The following is a 22,439-nucleotide window of genomic DNA, read 5'->3' as shown; positions in this document are numbered from 1 at the left end:
TTTATTAGAGCTAGAGTATCAAAACACTGTGTTATATAATAGGTTTTAGCTTTTTACTACCTCGTCAAGTAACCTTTATACTTGTTTTTACCATTTAAAAAGCTACTCTGAGCACCATGGTACAATCAAGAGTTATTAGGAGTTTCTTTAATGCAAGGCTTGATAGACCTTACCTCAGTCTCAAAACCACAAGGATTACACCTTTGAGATGGTGTTGCAAGATTTCCCTTAAAAACTGGGACGATGTGAGCATCACAAGAAGTTCCCTATACGTCACCCCTTTTATCATTATAAACTCCTCACTCACTTCCATTCCTGTAAAAGCAAAAATAACTCTTTATTTTAACTTCATCTGACTCAGAAGTTGAGAATGCACTTTCTGTCATAAAGACTGAGTCAAAAATTGTTTGTACATCCCTCAAGATTTCAACTGGATAGTTCCAAGCAGTCAACAACAATTATTTTTCAATACTATTTATTTAATGAAGCAGCACACACAAAAAAATAATTGTACAGAATAATTTGACTTCAAATTGTACAAAATGTGGATGTACCAAGAAATACGAGTGACCTTGACTAAATGAAAGTTTATTGTGCAAATAACAAAAAATAATACATAGTGTTATTGACCTTGAGTAATACTATGGTTAAGAAATGACCTCTCTCTCTCAAACAACAAACAAACACTGACTAAGCTTGCTTAACTGATTCACAGCATTTGTACTAGTCCTAATACATAATAACTAACTACCGATAACTCTTCTCAAACCAAAATGAGTGAGCCCTCTAGTCAAAAAACAGAAATTCTGTTTTCTTTTCATGAAAATTTTTGCCACATCAATGATTTAACAACAGCCTTGCATTTCAAGCGTCACACTTTCAGTTCCACAAAAAATTGCAGTAAAAATTGCACTTCTTGAAAGTGGCCGCTGATAAAAATGAATTTAAAAATAGAAAAAAGAAAAAACTGTTGTTTTGAACCATGGCATCATCAAATAAACATTACTGGAAGACTAAGTTTTGTGTTTATCACTTCATAGCGCTAGTGAAATGTATGCAAGAATATGAACAATTTAACTTCCAGAGTCCTATGTTAGAGGCAAAAAGACTCTGTCACACTGTTCACATGTCTTACTTTGTGCTTTTATTCTGTATGTTCAAGTGTGTGTGTGTGTGTGTGTGTGTGTGCGTGTGGATATGTTGATGTTTTAGGATTATTGTGCATGTTGATGTGCCTATGTGAGCTTGTGGGCCTCCTGGGACTCAGTGCATCCTGCCTCAGATAGGTAAGACAGGAGGCCTCACAGACAAACTGTGCAAGAAGCGCTTCCGGTGGTCTTGGCAAGTCCGTAGTTATTAATACTGCTGGTGAAGCAGTGCTAGTCTAGGCACAGTTTAGCCTCCATCTCCTGCTGGTCTGCCACCTCAGGCCACTGGAGCTGGAGTGAAGGATGGCATACTGAGCTGGCATGATTCAGCTCAGACTGGACTTCAGAAAATCAACTTGTTGCTTGTTCTTTCCTCTGATACTGGAGCATGTCCTTCACGCTCATGATGTCCTCCTCAGGGACCTACAAAAAAAAAGTCAAGTTAAAGCGGTATTAGTTCTTTTTTTGCCCAGGCCACTTAGAGGTAGCAGAAAAAAATCTTTATGCAGGGTATTTACCGCAATACAACTTCTTGTAAAAATTGATAAAATGTTAGCAAGTATATTGCAATTTATATGTGTGTGTGTGTGTGTGTGTGTGTATATATATATATATGCAAAATAACCAGTATATTCAAGACCAAAAAGGATTTGTCCTTGCGCTAAACCAAAGGGAACAGAAAGTAATCGGTGTGCCATATGGAACAAAAAAAAACAGAGTAAACCCTTTTAAATGTATTTAAATTTACCTTAATCATATATTTTGTCTTATTTGAACAGATGTTAAAACAGATGCAACATAAAACAACCAAATGTAAAACTGAATTAAGAAAAATAGATAAGAAGGGTTTTGCTATCTTGCCAACAAGAGGCTTCACTTTTTACCATCCCTAGCAAGGTTTCAGTTCCTTGGTCGAAGGGAGCGTATTTTTGTATTCCCCATGGTTGGCCTTGTCATTTGTGGACAACTTATTCAAATCACCAAACTCCAAGCAAATTAAATTCTGACTTATCTCTGAGATTCTCACTTTAAACACAATCTTGCATGTATGCGTGTGTTGACAGGACAATATTTGCTACATCCAGGAGTTTCCATAAAATTCATTAGAATTAACTGGAATTTCCCTGGGTCTTTATTAAAAGACAGAATGATCCTGACTACTCCCATCAAGTATGAGCCAAAGAGTGTCCTGCCCATCAGCCCGTACTGTATGCACACTCTCTGTCTCGTGTTAGTGACTTTGCTTTGGAAAATGTCCTCAACAAATTCTGTTATTGCGACTTCTTGATCAACAGCTCTCTAAATGACCCTCCATCATTTTCACAATTCCACTTCACAAAAATGATGCTGTTAAATTTCCTAATAAATTCGGGATGATGAAAAGAGCCCAAATCACAACCCCTCTGATTAATGAATCATTGTCTGCTGATAGACAGTCTCATCACCTATCATTGCTAAAAAGAGACTAATGAATCTAAGAAAAAAAAAAACAGCAACAAAATAATGTTTAGATTTGTATTATAAAGTTCTTAAAGTATTTGTGTTTCATTCCACTAACGTCAATGAAACATCTCCTCTGCAGTTTTGATGACACGGAAAACATTTTAATTATTATTATTATGACTTATAAAAGGAAGTGGTGAATTCCTTCCGATTCGTCTTCTCCACTGCATAATAAAATCACCAGACGACCATGGTTGCAAAGCATTTATCAGAAACACACGAACGGAAGCAGTGAGTGATGCAATAGCCGTTTAGTTGAATGGAGTTTGCTATTGTTAGGCCAGCTTGTGGTTTTACTTGAGTCCCACTCAAGTTTACAATGTTTATGTCGAAATAGATTCTATGAGCAAGACTGCGTGCAATGGATTTCTATGACACCTTCAGAGCTATATTCAGCCCGGTGACATGCATCGTGTGCATAATACAGCTGTTTCAGTCATTTATACACTCATCTCCAAAACATGTTTAAAGTAGGACTGAAAAGAATGAACGCTTGAATACAGTACTTGTGGAATACCCTGAGATCATGACAGTGCTCACCTTTTTTTTTTTTTTTTATATCCTCCTCTTGGCTCACCTTTGGAAGAATTTGGTGACTAGGTGTAATTATCTCAGATGAAAGATTGTACAAATGTATTGTGATGCAAAGACTTGTGAAATACTCACCAGTGCATACTTGCTACTGAAGAATTTTATGTTTTATTCCAACCCTATTTCTTTAGGGAAGCCCTTTCCCATTAGTCTTTATCTGTTAAATGTTAGGAGATTGCTTCTAGAAAAAGGGACAACGCCATATGTTTAGGGCTTTGAGAGCAGATTACAACCATATTAACAAGTCAAGGTGAAAAACAACTCTTCATTAGTATCATCTGGCAGAGATGAGTGTGTGGAAAACGTTGTAAGAACTTTATAGAGGAGTGAGTAAGAGTGCCGCTTAGCTTCTTTAAAATTGCTCTGAACCTACAGGATGTGCATTTAACCACCCTTCTTTAAGAAGCCAGAGTGAAACCAAAGAAATAGTCTCAATGACCAGTATTTCTGATCATCTGAAGAGATTACATTCTTGTCCATTAATGCGTCTGAACAATTCATGGATCACACTGATGTAGGAGGGAGATCAGGCTTGTCTGATTAACTAGCTGAGTCACACTCTTTAAGATAAGTTTCTGTGTAAAAGCAAACACTGAGATAATATCTTTCTTCTTGGTAATTTGGTGCCATTGAACTCAACCATCCATTTAAGAAGTTAAATGAGAAGACCACACCAATACTGGGTTCAGAAAATCACACAGCAACTGATAGAAGTTACACATATTAAGGCCTGTGAATTTATGCATTGTTTACAAAAACACTGTTTCACATTGATCTAGAATGTCTTTGCTTAGACTCTAGGTTCAGACTATAAACACACTTTTAAGAAAGAAAGGAAAAAAAAGGAACGATTTTTAAAAAGTCGTTTTTTTTTATGACTTTGTCAGCCAAATAGAACTCATCAACTATTCTATATTTTAACAAACAAATTAAACTTCAAATTGCTTCATTATTAAAATGTCTTCCACACTTATATGGCTGTAATTTGATGGTTATACAAGTTCATAAATTTGGTTTGGTCAGCAAAAACTCCCACAAACGGACAAACAGGTGTGAAATAAACTGCAGAGATGAGACGTATGTTTGGTGACGTCTGTTTACGCCCTTTACCCAGACCTGAAATCTTTCATATCTGACCTCAAATTAAGCGTTAGTGAGTCTCATATGTAATGACTGTCAAGCTTGGAAAAACAATTGCATTGGCCTTACTAATGATGCAGAACTATTTGACTCACCAGAGCATGGTCGAAGCTGAAGGTGCTTATGTAATAGGCAGAAATGTCGCTGTCAGCCAGAGGCTGAGATATCTGGGCAACTATACCACATTCATCTAAAACAACAGAAAGACAGACAAAATGAGAAAAAAATCCACAAATATTACCATAAAAAATCTGAACATTTGCTGCTCTTTTACTGTATAAACATTTACATCAGACAGTAAGTTGCTGCTCTTTTGTATTGAGTCTGTTCTTTATTTATTCATATAGAGCAGTTAACATGAATTGTACAACACGCTGCAGAGCATCCTAATTGTCCGATTCACATGTTTTTTTTTACAAAAGCTTCTCAATCCCTTAAATAATTGAAGCTCAGTTTAGAGAGTAATATTTATCACGATGACAACTCAGCAAGAAGAAAACAAACACATTTGAGAGTTGGCATCAATATAATGAATGTAAATACAATTGCAATTAAGTTCTGAAAAGGAAAAATCCCCTAAAAAAATTTTTTTTTCCAGTGTTACAGTCACTCTGAGTTATTTCTACAGTTTCATAGAGCCGGCTGTCACAGGCTATCTTCACTGTTTCACGAGAAGACGCTGCATTACAAAACATTTAGACGTTGCTATCCTCAGTGTGCTTTGTCTGATAACAAGCAGTCTTTATCAAGATTTAAAACAAAAATCAGACGACTATTGAGCTTTAAACTTGATTTGAACTACATTCATACAATCAAATGTACGGCCATTTAAAAGTAGGGTGTCCTTACCAAAGCCCAGCGGTTGTCCCCCTATCCGAACCATTCTCCACAGCTCCCCAGAGGAGCTGGTGAAGAGTAGATCAGCAGGAAACCTGCAGCACAAAGATCATGCACTGAGTTCTACCAGGCAACCAGACCATTTCAAAGATGGACAGGGAAAGACCCACTTAAGAGATGTTGACAAATAAATGCATAGAAAAAAACAGACAGGACAACTCCCATAAAGTAATTAACCAGCAACAACAGAGAAAGGAATGAGGTGAGTTAAAGTAAGTGCCTGTATAAGGGCTAAAATTAAATGGTTCAATAAAGCAGAATGAAATTAAAAGGCTGTTGTGGATCAATGCAAAATGTTTTAATCTTCCAGTTAAAATGAATCATCTAATATACATATACATAATATACATATATATTTAAACGTATCATGTAAATAAATTGTTTATGAAGCTCTAATGTGTAAGCATCTCCAGTGTTTAATGATGTAGACTGTAGAGTGTAGTCTTACTGTCTCTGAGCCTCAGTGTCCATCACCAGTGAGATGTAGCCATCAATGAGGGAGAACGAGAAGAACTTGATACAGTCCATGTCCTGGCTGGGAGAGGACTGTGCGTCCCCTTTTGGACTAAAGAGGAGACACATGTGTGAGACATTAGATCATTACATGAAGTCAGCAGAAAGTAATTAAAAAAAAAAAATCATATATAAAATAAATAATACATAATTAGTTACCTGTCAGAAAAAACAGAAGATAAAATAAAGTCATCAGTTATTCCAAACGAGTAAAAACAATTTATTTTTACTAATTTGGTATAATGTGGAAGTTACTGAACTTCATAATAGTACACATTATGCTTATGTTACCTAAGATGCAATAAAAATGACTTAGTGGTTGGTGAAGTCTGGTTTGCATCATGTGCTGCCACCTTGTGTTTCACAAAGGTACTAAAGTAAACTACGGCTGTATTTTCAATGCACATTTCATTCACTGAGGTAAATAAATCTGCTTTCTAGACTAATGAAATGTAACGAACAACACCGATTTTCATTATGAGTTCACATTATCTCACCTGCTGGAATAAAATAGCACGTCAATGAGCGTGGTGGCGATGGACGGCAGTGTGTCTGGGTCCAGAGACATGACACAGAACTGGTTCTGGGGGATCAGCACTGGGTGAACTGTAGGCTGGATGGCTGGAAGAAAGCAATGACAGGATTTGGATGTAACAAGGAAATAGCAACAGATCCACTGTAATATTCTTTCATACAAAACCCCTTTGACACTTGAGACACTGAGACATGTTTTTCCTGATTTAGATGGAAGTCTGTTTCAAATGAATTTATTCTGCTTTAAATCATGGTAGAGAAACTTCAGAGAACCACAAAGGGGAGGGGGATCCAGGTTTTCTGAACAATTTGTAAATTTCAATAAATCATCTGGCATTTTTCCCATTCAATTCAAATTTTATACAAATTTCTAGTTTTACCAAAGTGTAAGCATAGAAAATATCATGGCTGAAAAAAGCTTAAAAATGTCAATCTTCTGCTGGATCAGAGGTTCAAAAGACTGAAACTCTGTCTAACATCAGGGTTATCTAAGTTCATATATCCTTTGCATTTTGGCAAATTAGCCCCGACTGAGTTAAGTCCCTTTTTGTTTTCACCTGAACGCACATATTCAGTTCACCCTATGCAGTATATTTGCACCATTCAATTCCCCACCAGACCCCCTGCTGAGGAACGAATTTGAATTCTAGTTCATACTGTATGAACTAGTGTTGACACCAAGTCGAGTTCCTCTCTAATGCAAGAACATTTTTCTATCTCCTCTTTCCATCATGCAGATTAAAGTAGGGAAGTCAGAGCTGCGTTCAGGTCATTACAGTGAGTCGGAGTAACTTCCAAGCAAAGCATTGCTGGTTGGTGAAAAGTGTCTTTATTAAAGTGTTGAGTTGAAAAAAAGAAAACAACGCAAAGAAATAAAAGAATGTGAAACGGGTGGACACATTTTACAGAATATTCTGCCCTCACCGTACAGCATGTCCTGTTATGGTTACAGTAAAAAATAACTTCCTGTATAGGACACAGTAAGTCAACATAGTTGAAACGTTCCTTTATGTTTGATACGTCGTGCGGAACCAGCCTGTTTGCACTGTTGCATTCTATAACGTCGTACAGCATGCTGTTTGCTGAAGTGGAAGAGAAGTTTGGAACAAAATGTGTCTTTGAACAGCACGTTCTGTGTGATGTAAATAAATTTTTTCCCTTTCAGCCTTTACTGGCACAATTGAGTGAGTTAATGGAAAAAGCCGGCCTTGAACACGATTCATCACCTGTCATGATCTCTTCTTTCTGGAACTCAATTTACCGTGCATTATTCAAATCCGACCCCCCCCCCCCCCCCCCCCCCGGATTTGTGACCCGTTTGTCTCAAGATAATCTCTATGTGATAACTACTGTATGTCTCTCTTCTTCCCATGAAGAACCAAAGGGTGATGCTAGAGGAACGTATCTTCAGAATTCATACTGAAGTGGACAGGACTGTGACCTCTACCTTCTTTGCCGTTCTTCTGGAGGCCGTTGGACACATCCTGACAGTGCATAGGGACAGACTCTCCTCCCACCTCCTTGTAGATATTGAACTCCTCCTCCAGAGTAGTGATGACTACAGCCAGGTCTTTCTCTCTCACCTTACACAACGCAGATGTGGAGACATAAATATTGATGGTTGAACACCCTGTGAAACATGTGTTCGCACTTGACATTACGACTTTGTATTTATAGTCTGCAATGAGCTCATTAGCGGCACAAGGCCAGTATGTCATGTTGTGAAAGGGAGAAAGCACACGCTCAGTAAGTGGACCATTCATATATTTGCTGACACAAACGTCTCCGTGTTATCTATTTTTGCCCACTTTACACTTTCTCATGTAATACATCAACTAACTTTTCAATGCTCTCAGCTCTGTCGGGAATTCATTCCTTAACTGCAGGACTTGTCGAGCGGACAAAACTCGAGACGCCGTGGCTTTCTTTTGTCTGGCAGAGCTCAGTAGGTGAAAGGCATCACTACAAGATAAGACGCCTGGAGTTTTAGTACATTAAAGAGTTTGAAAAATTGCCCCAGACGTTGCTGAATTATACAACAGAGAACAGCTTAGAGTGCCTCTTTCATTTGAACAAGATACTAGTGAGTGCTGATGAAACTGGAGGGGGCTAAAGCGAGAGCAGAAGTAGAAGTAGAGACTCACCAGGATGAAGTCCGTCTGATAGGTTGAGAGCATGAAGACGGAGACGTGCTGTTGGGCCAGAGGGGCGATGACCGACTTGGCGATCTTTGTAACGCCGACTGCCTGCGAGCTGCTGGAGGCGTTTCCATTGGAGACAACGTTGAGAGGCAGCCAGATGGAGCTTTCTATCTTGAGATGCTCTGACGGCTGGAGCTCTGAGCGGGGGTCAAAAGGACAAAAGTTAGCCTCGTGGGCAGTGGGAACGCATACAGGATTCATGACTTGATGCTGACGTACTTTATAAAACATGCACCGTTAAAAGTGACTTGTTTATTTACAGAGCACAAGATGTCTTCATAAAGATAGCGGCTAAATCGGATGAAAAACTTGGTTCGATATGGGACGGCTTGAAAGAGTCCGTAGTCTATTAACTGGAACGTCGGGGGGGTTCGATCCCCAGCTCCTGCAGCCACATGTTCTTGAGCAAGACATTTAACCCTGAGTTGAACCCGCTCCTTCATCAGCGGTGTATGAATGTGTACGAATGGGATAAGTTACATCTGATGGTCACTTTAGACAGCAACCTCTGCCATCAGTGTGAATGTGTAGGTGTGACCTGCGGTGTAAAGCGCTGTACAAGCTCAAGTCCACTTACCATTTAACCATATGGTTTCAACAGCATTTCAATGACTGTATTTCAATGACAGGTCCTAACTTCACTTTAAAAATAAATCATCAAGATGCCACAGATGTTTTACACATCAAGCTCAGTATCCTTAAGATAGAGATACTCATAGTAAAGACTAAAAATAAGTCACAGTAATAAAGCCTTTTCAGCACCAATGAAGACTATTGTGTTTTTTTTCTGACTCTTACTTGTCCACATTGTAATGAAAGTGCTCTACTATTAATTTTAAGGACACCTTTTACTTTGAAGTGTAGATTCTTTTATCACACCAAATTGGTGTTTACTGAGTTGATTTATTCCTTTCTCCTTTCTTTACCACAGAAAGGCCGGTTTGATTACACTTTAAGAAAAATAAACCCCTGAGGAGGAAGGTAAAGGTGTAACTCCAGCCATTATAAGAAAAGTAACAATTACAAAAAGTTCCCATGAGAAGGAGTATTCGCTGCTGGTACAGAGTAGAACTTCCTAAATTGTGTGACTGATCAATTGAGACTGGTCAACACAGGAACAGAGAAAGATCCTTTACAGAAGCAATACAATGCTTTTGTTCTCCAGTGTAAACAAGGTTAGTATGAGCTGGAAGGTTGGAAAAATTGTTGGTGTGAGTGTGCAGGAGTTGGCCTGCTTTTGGTAATAAAAAAAATCAAGAAATGACCCAATATTGGGTGTCTAGGAGTATTTTTGTAGAATGGTCTGAATTTGACTAGCATCTAAGTTTAAATTATGTTATTGTAATCTACGGAGTCCCTGAAGGTTGAGTTAACATGAAACATTAAAAGCCGTTTGTTATCAGGCATGTTTTCGTAAACGGTACATACGACTTTGCATGGATTTTCAATGCAAATCCAAGCGCACAGTTTGCCAAACTGTCGTAAAGTTTACAAATCCAAGCTTTCATTAAGTATTTTATTTTATTCTTACATAAACATTCTTGGGGATCAGTACTAACCAGCTGTGCTCTATGGCTCTGTATTTAAAACCAAACAAGACAATGGGAGCTCTGTAGAGGATGAACCAGCAGCAGGATAATCAATGGTAAATAAATGAAGATAAAACAAACCACTCAGGTGTGACAGAGGAACTTTATACAGTCTATCAGGACTGGACTGACACCAACATTTCTACATCAAATACAATGTTGTCAATTCATTACAAAGCCTCCTTTCTCAGAAAGGGTTTTATTGCACCATTGGCAACTTGTTACAACTTTCAAGCTTCCATGTACATGAAGTGGTAAAATATGATGCAGCTTTAAGTAACAACTTCCTCTTCTAATCTGCTGGGTGCTAACGTACACTTCCTCTCCCCCCACCTTGTGTCTCTTTCTCCACCATGGGGACCAAAACAGACGCTATTTATATAGCACAGCACAGCACAGCACAGCACAGCGGCACCTTCACCACCACAACAAAGTTTGAGCATAGAGTGTGACCTGATACTAATGCATTTGTCAGACCTCCAGCTTGGCCTAGGTGGTAAAGAAAGGGTCAAAAGTCTACAAGGGTGATCCCTCGGATGTAGCTGGAACAACATGAGTCACAAAGCCAAAAAGGGAAAAGCAGGAAATTTCACTCTCTGTACCTAAACAAGACACAAGTGGAAGCTGGCAGCTACCTGGGAAACAGATGTCTATCCAGGAAGTAAACAAGAAGAAAGAGATACAGGGGTGATAGCTTAGGGAGATGTGCAGCTGTAACTTTTTTGTGTCACAGAGAGAGAGTAAGGAATACACCATGACAAAAAGAAAAAGTCTAAAATGTGACACAACTAATAATAAAAACACTTTTGTCTTAAGTCTAAGACTAAGGCTAAATAGCTGCCAAAATGAACACTGTCTTGTAGCAAATACTATTTTTTCCTTTCTCTTTACTCCCCTTCAAAGCACCAAAGTTCTGGTTTGCAAAATTCACTGATGTCCCCTTGTGGCTTCGCTTCACCAGCTTTCACCTCTTAAAATAGGCACTCAGTCAGGAGGAGAGTAAAAGAGACGGGGAGAGAAACAGGGCACCCAGAGGCGATATATGCCTTTAACAAGTACATCTGTGTAAGAGAGGACCAGACAAAAGGAGATGAGGAGGACATGGTCACGTAAAGAGAATGTTTTACTGCAGACTCTGTGCCAACAGTGTAATCAGACATGAGAGCAAATTCTAGAGGTAAACTCTGAATATTAAAAAAACACATTCAACAATGGAAAACATTTGAAAATGTGTTCTTATTTATTAATCATCAACCCAAAAAGTTGTGATGTTTGCTGTGATTTGCTTCCATTGTTTTTAAAGTGTTTTTTTTTTTTTTTAATGTTTTGAAGTTATCTGTCCAAGTGGACACAAGTCTTGATAAATATTAACCAACCCAAATTCCATCTTGAACCTTTTAGAAATCAGAGCAATGCTATTTTCCGTGATTGCACTTTTCCCGTTTAGGTTGGAGGCCACAAATAGCGGCAACAGCTTGACTGCATCATTATGGATCATATTTGTCACGAGGCTATACGTGATGCTTCATACCCTCAAAGTAAAACAGGGGAAACTTGTCAGACAATGGGGATGCCAGTCCTTTTAAGAAAACTCTCACTGGAGATATTTTAAACTTTTACAAACTCAGAGAAAACATCTAACACAGGAAGTTAAGTTTGAGGCTAGTCAACAGTTTGTAGTTTAAACGCACAAACTGTTGACTCTCTTTCATTTAAGAAGGTGAGAACAGATTGGGCAATGCAGGCTAACTCACGATAACAATACAAGATACGCAGCCCATGATAATTTCACAAGACAGAGATTCTGCCATAAATGATATACTGCAAGCCAATCAGATTAGTTCATGTTACATTTATTCATGTCCTGACTATCATGAGGAGTCATGAAGTGGGGGTGTGGTGTTGAGTCAAACTGGCAGGGAAATCTCTTTAGAAAGTCACATTTTCTTTCAATTTAAATTTAGATATATGGCATTAGCATGAGTGAGGCCAACGTTGTATTGATGTATTGACATTGTAAACCACTAGTAGACAACAGTAGTGACACTATTATTATTATAACAAAATTTAAGTACTTAAAATTCTGCTTTCTTTACAACTGTTCTCACAGGATTAAGAGTACTAGTGAAATAATCTTGAAGAGTACAAATGGTGGAGTTCCCCATTGGGTTTACAAATTTGAAAGTGGCAGTAACTTCCCTTCATGTCAGTAGTTGCATGGGTGATGAACATCTGTGCGTGTCTTGCATCATTTTCTGTTAATACAAAATCTTAAGCCAAGGTGCATTGATATTTTGTACTGTAGCAACTAAACACTTGTCAAAACATAGTGTGAACAGTCAATAAATTATTTTTTCAGCATGCCTGAGGACACTCCATGTCTCATAAAAGTGATGAAGGATGTGTGCGCAGTCAGCGTTTCACCTTTGAATCCTTCCTCGTCAAGGACGACTGTGTAGTTCTCTGGTGTCTCCGTCAGACTGAAAAACTTGCATCTGAAACAGGACAGAAAGTACAAGTTGAGGGAGCATGTGGTTAGAAAAATTGAGACAACATAAAAGGAAGGAGATAAGCAGGAGAGGGGAAGGGAGAGAGGGAGAGGAAGAACAGTGTTATTCGTCTTCAAACAACAAAAGGAAGTTCCGATTTCCATAATAAAAGCTACCAGGAATCCTGTAAATGGATTTCTACGAAATTTGTTCCGGTTTCAGGACCGGCTGTCACTCAATTAGCGCAAGCACAAACACACTATTATGCCAGCAACGCTCCTTTGTCTACAGAAAATGATGGGTAACACACCAAACTGGGGCAATTGTTCAGTTTGCAACTGCTGCGATCAGGGAGACACTACAAAACCAAATTATGAAATATGACAATGTGTTGATTACTGAATTATTGGATTGCATGTAGATTTGCTTTAAAAACGTATTATATAATCATCTAAAATGTCTATGCGTCAAAACACTCAGGTCTGCTTTTTTTCTAAGCTTTGGGTCAACCTACTAATGTTTGAAAGTTTCTATTGCTGCCTTCCATCTTGTTCTAAAAAAAGAACCCCTGTGGTTAAATATTTGAAAGGACTGTGCCATTTGCCAACTGATACAGCCCATTGTAGTTGGGTCAGTGACAAATAAGGGTTGTTCAGATGACCAATTCAAAAATCTTATAAATCTTATAAAAACACAATTTGAAAGCACGCATCAGGTTCATTAAAATGTGAGATTTGTATTCATGTTGGTTTTGTGTTATTTAAAATGACATTTAAACCTTTTTTTTCAAAAGGTAAGACTAAATGGACCTAAAAATGTCAAGTGGTGTAACCACTGAAAAATTAAGAATATTGAATATTTTATACATCTAGAGTATATGTAAGCGTACTCATGATTGTAATTACTTCATTTTAAAATAGCACAAGAAAATAGATTTTATTAGGATTATCCCTAAATTTATAAGTTATGCCTTTTTTCAATACTGAGCGGGACACAAAGCTGAAAACACCTCTGTTTTCTAATTTATTTTTGGCAAATTATGTGAAAATTGTTAAAAAAAACATGTTATTTCACTGCAATAGAGGACTACTTTTATTCAAATTTAATTGTCCTGTATTTTATTATATTTTTTACAAGAAATACTGGTTACACCAATTGACGCAAACCAGTTACACCAACTGACCATACTGCTTCTACAGTCAAAGGTCATTGTTTCTTGAAGAAATTGTTGTTAGCTTCCTCCATTTAATGTTTGCTCCACCTTCCAAAGTGCACAGAATACCAGTATGCTGAAGACAGTAATGTAGCACATTTGTCTTAAACACAGAATAGCATAAAACTGAAGTGAACAGATCGGCCTTTTGGATGGGTCTCATAGACCGGCAAATTCTTACTGATACCTGATCTAGCTGTCTTAGTCAGGATCGGTGCACCCTTAATTAATTAGTAAATTACAACATCTGACCAAAATCTTCAGGGGGAATTCATTTCTTCAGTATTTGGAATAAACTCAAGGCACTTGTGCCCTAATCAAAGGATAACATACCCACAGGCAACACTTTACATCTCTCCTTCTTTACATCACGGCCATCACAGCACAAACAGCATTGCCACCTTCTATAGTACCAGACTTTGGCAGGCAAGCTCCAGGTAGTGACACGCTGATACTACCTACCCTACCACATGGCCCCTAATAGCCGACACATCTAAAATGCAACTCCTGGTGCCAATATTACAGCATACATACACATATTAGATCATAAATGTTTAAAGGTGCACTATGTAGATTTGGTGGTGAAATTTGAAAGTTGGAGAAGTGAAACAATTCTTTGATATATTTTCTGAACTGAATACACAAACTTTATTACAAGTATAAAATGGGTCCCTGGAACTCTGTTTGGAGATATAAAGCTACCAGGAGAGTTACGCTTTCACTGTTGCGGGCCCACCACCATAACTTCTCCAGTAGCATTTTATCTTCAAACAGTGTCACAGGGACCAAATTTTCATCTGAGGACAGTTTGTGTTTAGAGTTATGATGGACATATAACACATAATCTGTAAATTTATCCAACTTTCACACTTCTCTACCAAAACCACATAGTGCACCTTTATAAATGTAAGTAAATGGAACACAAATATGCAATTTGAAGCTAAACATTTACAAAATGCCAGGGTATTCTGTCCTAGACTCTTGATAATAAGGTTGTGGATGGATAACCACTTTAATCAACATAAAAAATACTGATATTTGACAAAAGTGGCCTCTAACAGAAAGGCTTGTCATAAATGTCAAATAGTGTAACCGGTTACACCATTTGACATTTCCACTTCAAATCAAATTTGACAGGTATTTTCATTGAGACCTATGTAAGCACATTTCCTGGTGTGAACATTTCAAATCTAATTTTCGAAGTGAATACAAATTTTTATAATTATCATAAATTGTTAATGTTTTTCTGAGGTCATACCATTTGACATACCTGACCACGCCCTTAAAATGTCCAATTATCTCATGTTTAAAAGAGAGTTGCTAAACATGGCGTGCAGCAGTTAGGACCATCAGGGGTTCTTCTTTGTGATATCATTTGTTGTCACACAGATATGATGAATATATTAACAAAATGGCTCCTTCAATGGTGGCTACACCATGTTGACAATTTCGTACTTGACTGGGTGACACGATTTCCCTAAAATAATTATAATAATAAGAACAATGGTGTTCCATTACTTTTATTTACTATTGAACAGTTCTATTGTAAGATTATGCCAGGCTAGTTCATAGGGTGTTATATGAAAATGTAACCTTTTTAAATCAAGTTTAATTCTTTGGTACAAAGTTTCAACGGTTACACCACTTTGACATTTTGGCCTATACACAGTCTCTAAAAATGTATAATAAATATAAATTTTAGACTAGGTCCTCAAAACAAAGGATGAAAGCATGTCATCTGTGCATTTATTTTTAGATTTTAAGCCTTTAAAAGTTAACTAAACCTTATGGACACAAAAAAATGAGCGTCACGTCATTGACCCAGTTACAAATTCACCAAAAATAGACAGGAATTAAAAAGCCTACCAGACATCATGCCAACGTCTTTTGAGTTCTCTGTAATGCTCCGTAATAAACCTTTAATTTCCTTCATTACAATTCACACGACTTCCTCTCCCTACTCTGGTATTTTGTGTCCTCATCAGGATCGGGGCCAAAAACATTTGCTTGCAAAGGCTGTTGCTTCGTCAGGCCGACGGGTTTAGTTCTATTGAATGTTGCCTATGTGAAAAAAGGAAAAGGGGGATGGGGGGTGAATGGGCCCCTTGGGCTTGGTACGGGTTATGTCAAGTGAAACACAGACAACATTAGTTTTTGGGATGATTGCACTTTAAGTTGAGTTTCTGGACAGGAGAAACTCCTTTCCATTCATTTCATAAGAAAAAGTTTCAGCAAGTGTGACAGCAAAAAAAAGAAAAAGAAAAAAGCAAGGGGTCAGAGATAGGACTGAATGAAAGAGTGAACTGTCTACACTGAAAAGTGATTGGAGTGTAATCTAGTGCCCTGTATCCTCTTGTTTATTTTGACATTTAAGACAAGAGAACCTGGGGTCAATCTCAACTGACCAGTTCAGGCTTGAAGAACAATTACAAACAATTAGCTTAGCTTAGCACAATACAGGAAGCATTAAGAAGCAGCAAGTCTGAGATTTCCCAGAATGAAACAAAACAGTGTAGCGAAAGAGTCGATCAAATACTTAAAAGGGGATATCCACCTGAAGAACAATGCAAGATGATAGACGTGTACTAAGGGCACTTTTGACCCTCTTAATGATGGTGTTTTCACACATGCACAAAGCTTCTGAAAAACATCCTGCATTTTCTTTTCCACTGATTTGTCAATGGTGGGAATATATGTCGCTTTCTCTGCCAGCGTGTATTTCTGCAATTTACTTTTTTTAATATCATGTCTTGCCTTCAGACCCCCCCACTCCTCCCCATCTCCCGTAGGACTTAGAAACTGCACACTGTGAAGGACATATGTGAACAAGCAACTCAGGAGGACTTCTGGGGAGACTGCGCTGAAATTTCACGAGTGTGTGTATTAAAGCAGCTTGAGTTAGTAAGTCTTTTGATAGTCAGCAGAAAGAAGATATGGGAAATTTCCACCTAATGACCTCTCTTGGTCTCCTCTGAATCCTTTAAAAAAGCACCACATATTCCTGTTTTCTCAAAACGTCCCCGTCGAGACACACTTTCCATTTCCTCTGCTAATCAGTCCGCTAAAGCTGTTACAGTAGAAGCCTGAGTGAGACTGCGAGACTCCTGACTCAGCAAAAAGTAATCCCTGCCATGAGATGAGACAATCACCCGCAGAGACAAAGAGAGACAGAGGCACACCACGATAACACAAACTATCAGCTGTGCAGGCAGACTCAGCTGGCCCATTGTGTTATAATACCCCGCTCATTTCCTGTTGACCATTCACCTTTCTTAGCTCACAGATTCCTACAGGTAGTGCACGCCAATGGTCTACCCTGAAGGTGAGAACAATCAGATGAATTTCCCCTTGGATCATGACATGTGATGGGTTTCTGGAAAATCATTTGAAAGGCTTTCATTTAACAACCTGCGAGGCAGCTAAACTTTAGCAAAGCGGTGGTTGTGTTGTCAAGCAAAACTGAGAGAGCTCTAGCTGTGACACAACCACACTTGTTGTGTTTCCTGTTTGTAAAGTACAAATAGTGCAGATAGGACAGATAAAAGACCTAAGCGTCATTGCAGAATAAAAACAGGCAGACTGGAGACATTACATTTAAAATCACTACAGTTCTCAGTTCTTTTCTTCCTTTTGGAACTGAGCCCTTCCTCCTCGGGGATAGAGAGGTGAATCTTATCAGACATGCACTCTTGAAAATCGTGTTGAAAAAAACATGCTGTTGAACAGATTATAGTATGAAGCTACTTCACTATGTGCACAACAATCACACCGTCACTCACTGCTTGCATGATTTAAAAGTTATCACCCCTGCCAGCTCGCTCATGGGGAATTTTCCTGATTATTACCTACCACTGTTTACACGTCGACTCTTTACTACGGGGCTTGCAGGAAAAATCGTGACAAAAAAAGCGTGGCCGGTTGCATCCACACTTGCATCTAACCCCAAAATATTAGTTCATTAATGTCTCCCGGCAACAAAGCCTTCTGCTCAGACAGTTCCCATTCAAAACAAACAAGTGGCAAACAAAGAAAGCCCAGAGGAAGTTCAAGTTTGTCCTACCTTGTAAGAAAACAAATGATTTAAGGGAAAGGATTGGAAATGATTGAAAGTTGAAGAGAATGGACACGCAAAGAAGGTGAAGAGAAAAGCAGGCCTTAACAGGGAGGCAGAAGAGGCGATGTTTGTTAAATTTGTTTAATGTAATATTTTGGTGAAGAATGAAAAATCATAGTAAGAGAGAGAAGTTCAAACCACTGGCTCGTGTGCCAGATCGATGTTAAATGCAGGGTGGACGGTTTTTAAGAAGTGAAAGCAGTTCTCAGCCTCCCATAATTCCAGATGTGTTAAAAAAAAAAAAAAAGAGTCTCCAAGCCATTGAAGAAAAGCACTTTTGATACAACACACACATGGCAACATACAGCTGTACTGCCTATAGGAAACACATCTCTGAAACTTGAAGCATCTTCAGCTTTAAAAAAAACGCCAACACATAGGGCACGTGTCGTTTTACTGACTCCAACGTCCCAAAGAAAACATGAAACAAATAGTGCTTTCGCACATCTGAAAAAAAACTCCTGATATTTGCAGAAAGTGCTGTGTGTGTGAACGCTAACAGCAGTATTTTTCACTCTGACTATATCCGGATTCTCCTGCCAGACTCTTGGTATTTCTTCCACATAAAGTCCATGTGAGCTGATGTGGGAACGCAGCAAGATATTACTCGGAGAATTCCCCTCGAGCCAGTAGGAATATTCTGTGACCCGAATCAGTGCATAGACTGTTGGCACGCGACTGCTGCGATCTCCTGCACGTTATTAAACGGCTGCATTACGTTTTCTGTTCTCCAGTATGTTCTCCTCTGTACAGTAGATATAACATAGACATAGATATCAAGGCAAATATTCTCAAACTAGCATCATAATCACCTCCACACCTTTTTTTTTTTTTCTTCGTCACCTCTTGCCTCAGGAGGCTGTGTTCTGTTCCCTGTCTTACAGGGATAGTCTTAATTGTCTAAATCTTCAGGTGTGCGTACGTGAAAACAGCTCAAGAAATAATTAAAGTGCATTTATTGTTCTCCAGTCAACACCCTTGTGCTTCTAATCTTGATTTGATCATCACTATTATCCAAACACTCTTTTAGATTAAGGTCTGTTGACTACACTGGGCTGTGGGGACTTGAGTCTCTATGACTAATCAACAAATCAAACATGTTTGTACAGTTCCGACATAATCTGTGTATGATCACTAATGGTAATGAGTTTTATTGAGGCATGAAGGAATATAAGGGAGAGGAGGAGGATGAGGAGGTGGAAAATAACCAAATAGAAGAGGAAGCAACAGGTAGCAAGGAAGCGGCCAAACCAAGCACTCAACAGTCTTGACTTTGATCCAGCTTCACAAAGCTCTAGTTGCTGCAGAGGTGTGAGTTGGTGGTGTTGGTGGGGTTTCTACAACTGATGCTCCAGCTGTTGACACATGATAAGAGGGGCGCAAACCAATGTTGTTGAAGTGTGAGGTGTTAGCCTTGGGCTAACTCGGTCACATTGTCCAAAGCTGTCTGCTACCCTTGCAGCTTCTAACAAACCTATCTTTAGGGTTCTCACGGGCTCTTCTTATTTAGGAACAATGGGAAAGAACTTGTTTTTTTTCTGGAAAATCATTGCTTGTTATTAGAGGGGGTGGGGGACAGCCTTGTGTAAACCGAGGGTAGCGAGAGAGCCCCAACCTTGACAGATCACTAAGGCAGACAAATGGAAAACTCCCCACTGGGTTTCTGGCTCAGCTGAGGCATTGTTCAGACTCATGCTCTCGTTTTTGAGCCTGCAGAAGAGAAGAAAGGAGGACTGTGTGGAGCCTGCAGGGATGTGTCCACACACAGTACAGTAACACTGATAATGGGCTGATACTGGCCTGTGATATTACCACATCCATTAACCTCAAACAAAAGCTAATAACAATACAAGACGACAAATGAACAAGTCGCAAACCCATCATCAATATATTTAATCCATTGCGGGAATGTACTTTTCTGGATAGTCTCTGCACACGTCCATCCTCTGCACGGAGAGGTGTCAAAGTGCCTCCGATGTTTCTGCTGGAGGACAAAACCTATCCTCTTCACTCTGAACAAGCCGTTACTGCAAGAGATAACCTCTTTAAAATTCTGCTCAGGACTGCTTTCAAATTACTTTGAGCACATTCTCGGGGAAGCTGATCTCTAATGAATAGCAGGGGCCTGAGAGAGGGAGACGTTTAAAAACCAAGCAAAGGCAATCACGTTTCACAATTGTTTTGAGTTGCCATGAACTCCAGCTTCTTCACCACTCCCCCATTCTGCATTGTCTGTAGTTTCATCAGAGGGGAACAAATACAATATAATAAAAACAACCTCTGCTGCAGATTTAAAAAAAAAAAAAAAAAAAACCCAAACAAACAGGAATAATGGGGCAAAACACAAACATGTCCACACCACAGAATGATGACATAACTACAAACCACAGGAAAAACAGACAGGCCTGCTAATCCAAGGAAGTGCAGCCTGCATGCTTTTTTTTTTTTTTTTTTTTTTCTCCAGTGACTAACACTTAACTGAGACTGTTCACATAGAAAAATAGGAACAGACACTTTAAATAACATGAAATAAATGAGTCTACAACTCTAGATGCAGTTCTTGACCAAGAAGAGTTACAGAGTTACTCGTCAAGGAGTATTTGGCCTGTACCGAAGTACACGTGTAAATCTGGCCATTATTCACTCTGACTAGTTTTTTAACTCAGAGGGATTGTTCATAAGGTGTTGCAAATCAACATGACACAGTGTGTCTGGTATGGACATGTCCGAACCTACTGTATCAACCAATACTCAGAGATAAATGAGTGCTGAAAGGTGCGGCTAGGCGTGAAGTGCTTGACAAAAACAATAATAAGACAAAGACTAAGATCTAATAAGACTTAATTTACCATGTCACTTTACATGACATGGATAACACATGTTTTCAGATGTCATCAGATCCCTCAGGCCTGCATGGGCTCTCCCTGTTGTCTTGTAAGCAGATTTAATACGATTTCTTTGTGACACTGCTACCCATTGTATGCGTCTGATAAGTACATCCTCAAGGACAGTAGACTTCAAGTCACAGAACACAGAGGAGGAAAATCGACCATCTTTATTCAAACTTCTTTGTAACTTAACGTGAGGGCAAGTAGCTGACAGCGGCCTGTATCAGTGGCAGCTTAAAGACAGATGTTGAGCTCTTCTAGCCATGTATATGTGGGGCAGCCAGAGCAATAAACAATTACATAACAATGAGAGGATATCCAGGGATTAACTGAGAACTGGTACGGATGCCTACATGAGATCCTGGCAACTCGCATTCTAACTGTTGGCTTTAGGAAAAAAAGGGTCAAGGTTTAAGACTGTGCAAGATAAACTTCCCCCCCCCCCAAAAAAAACAAAAAACAGTTAGAGGTAGTGCATTTGCTTCAAGATGTTGCTTTTTTGTATCAATGCTGATGTTATGTTCAGAGGATGCAGCATGCATTAAAAGGCATTCATCTCTGCAATTCACATCATTACATCATAAATGCATGGTAACATATGGGAGTAAGATGTGTAAAACTGCTGCAGGATTTTCTGAAGATTTTTAAGGAATTATGGCAGAAAACATTCCAGATGCATTCACATGCACTGTAAGAAAACCTTCCTAAAGCATACTGGCTGCTGTGTAGGTTTTCACAAGCTAAATATCTATCATAAACCACTATAAATTACCATCAACTACATGCATGGCAGTGTATCATTCATGGAGGCGGAGCAGGGCATGCACGAGCAAACAGCCAAAGAATAGCTCGGCCACCCAATGAATGAATAAGCACTGTACTAGTTTATCACATTTAGGCTAGCCGTCCGGGATTAAAGGCTGAGGAGAAACCGGAGCGCCACAAACATCTGACCCCGATCTTACCGTGTTCTGTTCCGGAGAAATATCAGTTTAATCAGGGGGTGTGTGAAATTCACAAGCCCACTCTTGGATATGCTGATGACTCGTAGCCTGTGGTCCAAAATGTGCAAGTCCATGTTGTCGCTTTGAAGCAGTGCAGTCTCCCCTCCTGTGTGCATGCAGCGGAGTGAGCGGCTCTCTAGCTGAGGGATATCATTGAAATGTTAAATGTAGGCCTGGGTGATGAGCATTGCGAATTACGACTTCAGCCACCACGTCCCGCTGTGCTCGACTCACAAGCCGAAAAACATCCGATGCAATCCGACTCCAGCCCATCTAAACTACTGTATATTCAAATAACAGGGACAGACCCACATATGACACGCCCCCTCCTCTTAAAGCTACAGGTTCATGATGTGAAATCATAGGCTGTCAATCTGTTTTATTTTATTAAATGGCAGGCAGAATGAAGTTAAAAAAACATGTTCATATACAGTCTATGGTAAATACTTCCGTTTGAAGCGTTTTTTGTCCATTGTTAAAAAGTAAATATGGGCTTCTGTGCACACCTTACTGCATTTTAAACCATTGAAATGTGTGTTATTGACCTAACTTTGTCAAGGTTTGAGCTACAGTTCGTATAAACTCAAATATAAATCAAGCAGTTAGAAACTTTAA

General features: G+C 39.0%; 1 protein-coding gene across 1 annotated transcript; it reads right to left on the bottom strand.

Moving 5' to 3' along the window:
• Positions 1-458: 458 nt before the first annotated feature.
• Positions 459-22,102, bottom strand: castor1 (cytosolic arginine sensor for mTORC1 subunit 1). The gene is made up of 9 exons (XM_020636593.3): positions 21,786-22,102; positions 12,541-12,611; positions 8,471-8,664; positions 7,774-7,909; positions 6,290-6,413; positions 5,728-5,844; positions 5,232-5,314; positions 4,478-4,572; positions 459-1,571 (listed from the first exon to the last, which is right to left on the bottom strand). The coding sequence occupies exons 1-9, from the start codon at positions 21,938-21,940 to the stop codon at positions 1,500-1,502; spliced, it is 1,047 nt and encodes a 348-aa protein (XP_020492249.1). The 5' UTR covers positions 21,941-22,102; the 3' UTR covers positions 459-1,499.
• Positions 22,103-22,439: the final 337 nt, after the last annotated feature.

This window comes from Labrus bergylta, chromosome 2 (genome assembly GCF_963930695.1).
Source record: "Labrus bergylta chromosome 2, fLabBer1.1, whole genome shotgun sequence".
In the NCBI taxonomy this organism is placed as follows: domain Eukaryota; kingdom Metazoa; phylum Chordata; class Actinopteri; order Labriformes; family Labridae; genus Labrus; species Labrus bergylta.
Note: the sequence above shows the minus strand (reverse complement) of the source record. Positions and strands in the feature narration are given on the sequence as shown.

Excerpts from the sequence above, each read along its gene's own strand:
- castor1 (XM_020636593.3), bottom strand. The coding sequence starts at position 21,940 with ATGCACACAGGAGGGGAGACTGCACTGCTTCAAAGCGACAACATGGAC. Across the intron at positions 8,665-12,540 it reads TGACGAGGAAGGATTCAAAG|AGCTCCAGCCGTCAGAGCAT; the intron begins GTGAAACGCTGA and ends ACCCCCGCTCAG. Across the intron at positions 7,910-8,470 it reads ATCAGACGGACTTCATCCTG|GTGAGAGAGAAAGACCTGGC; the intron begins GTGAGTCTCTAC and ends GCGTTGTGTAAG.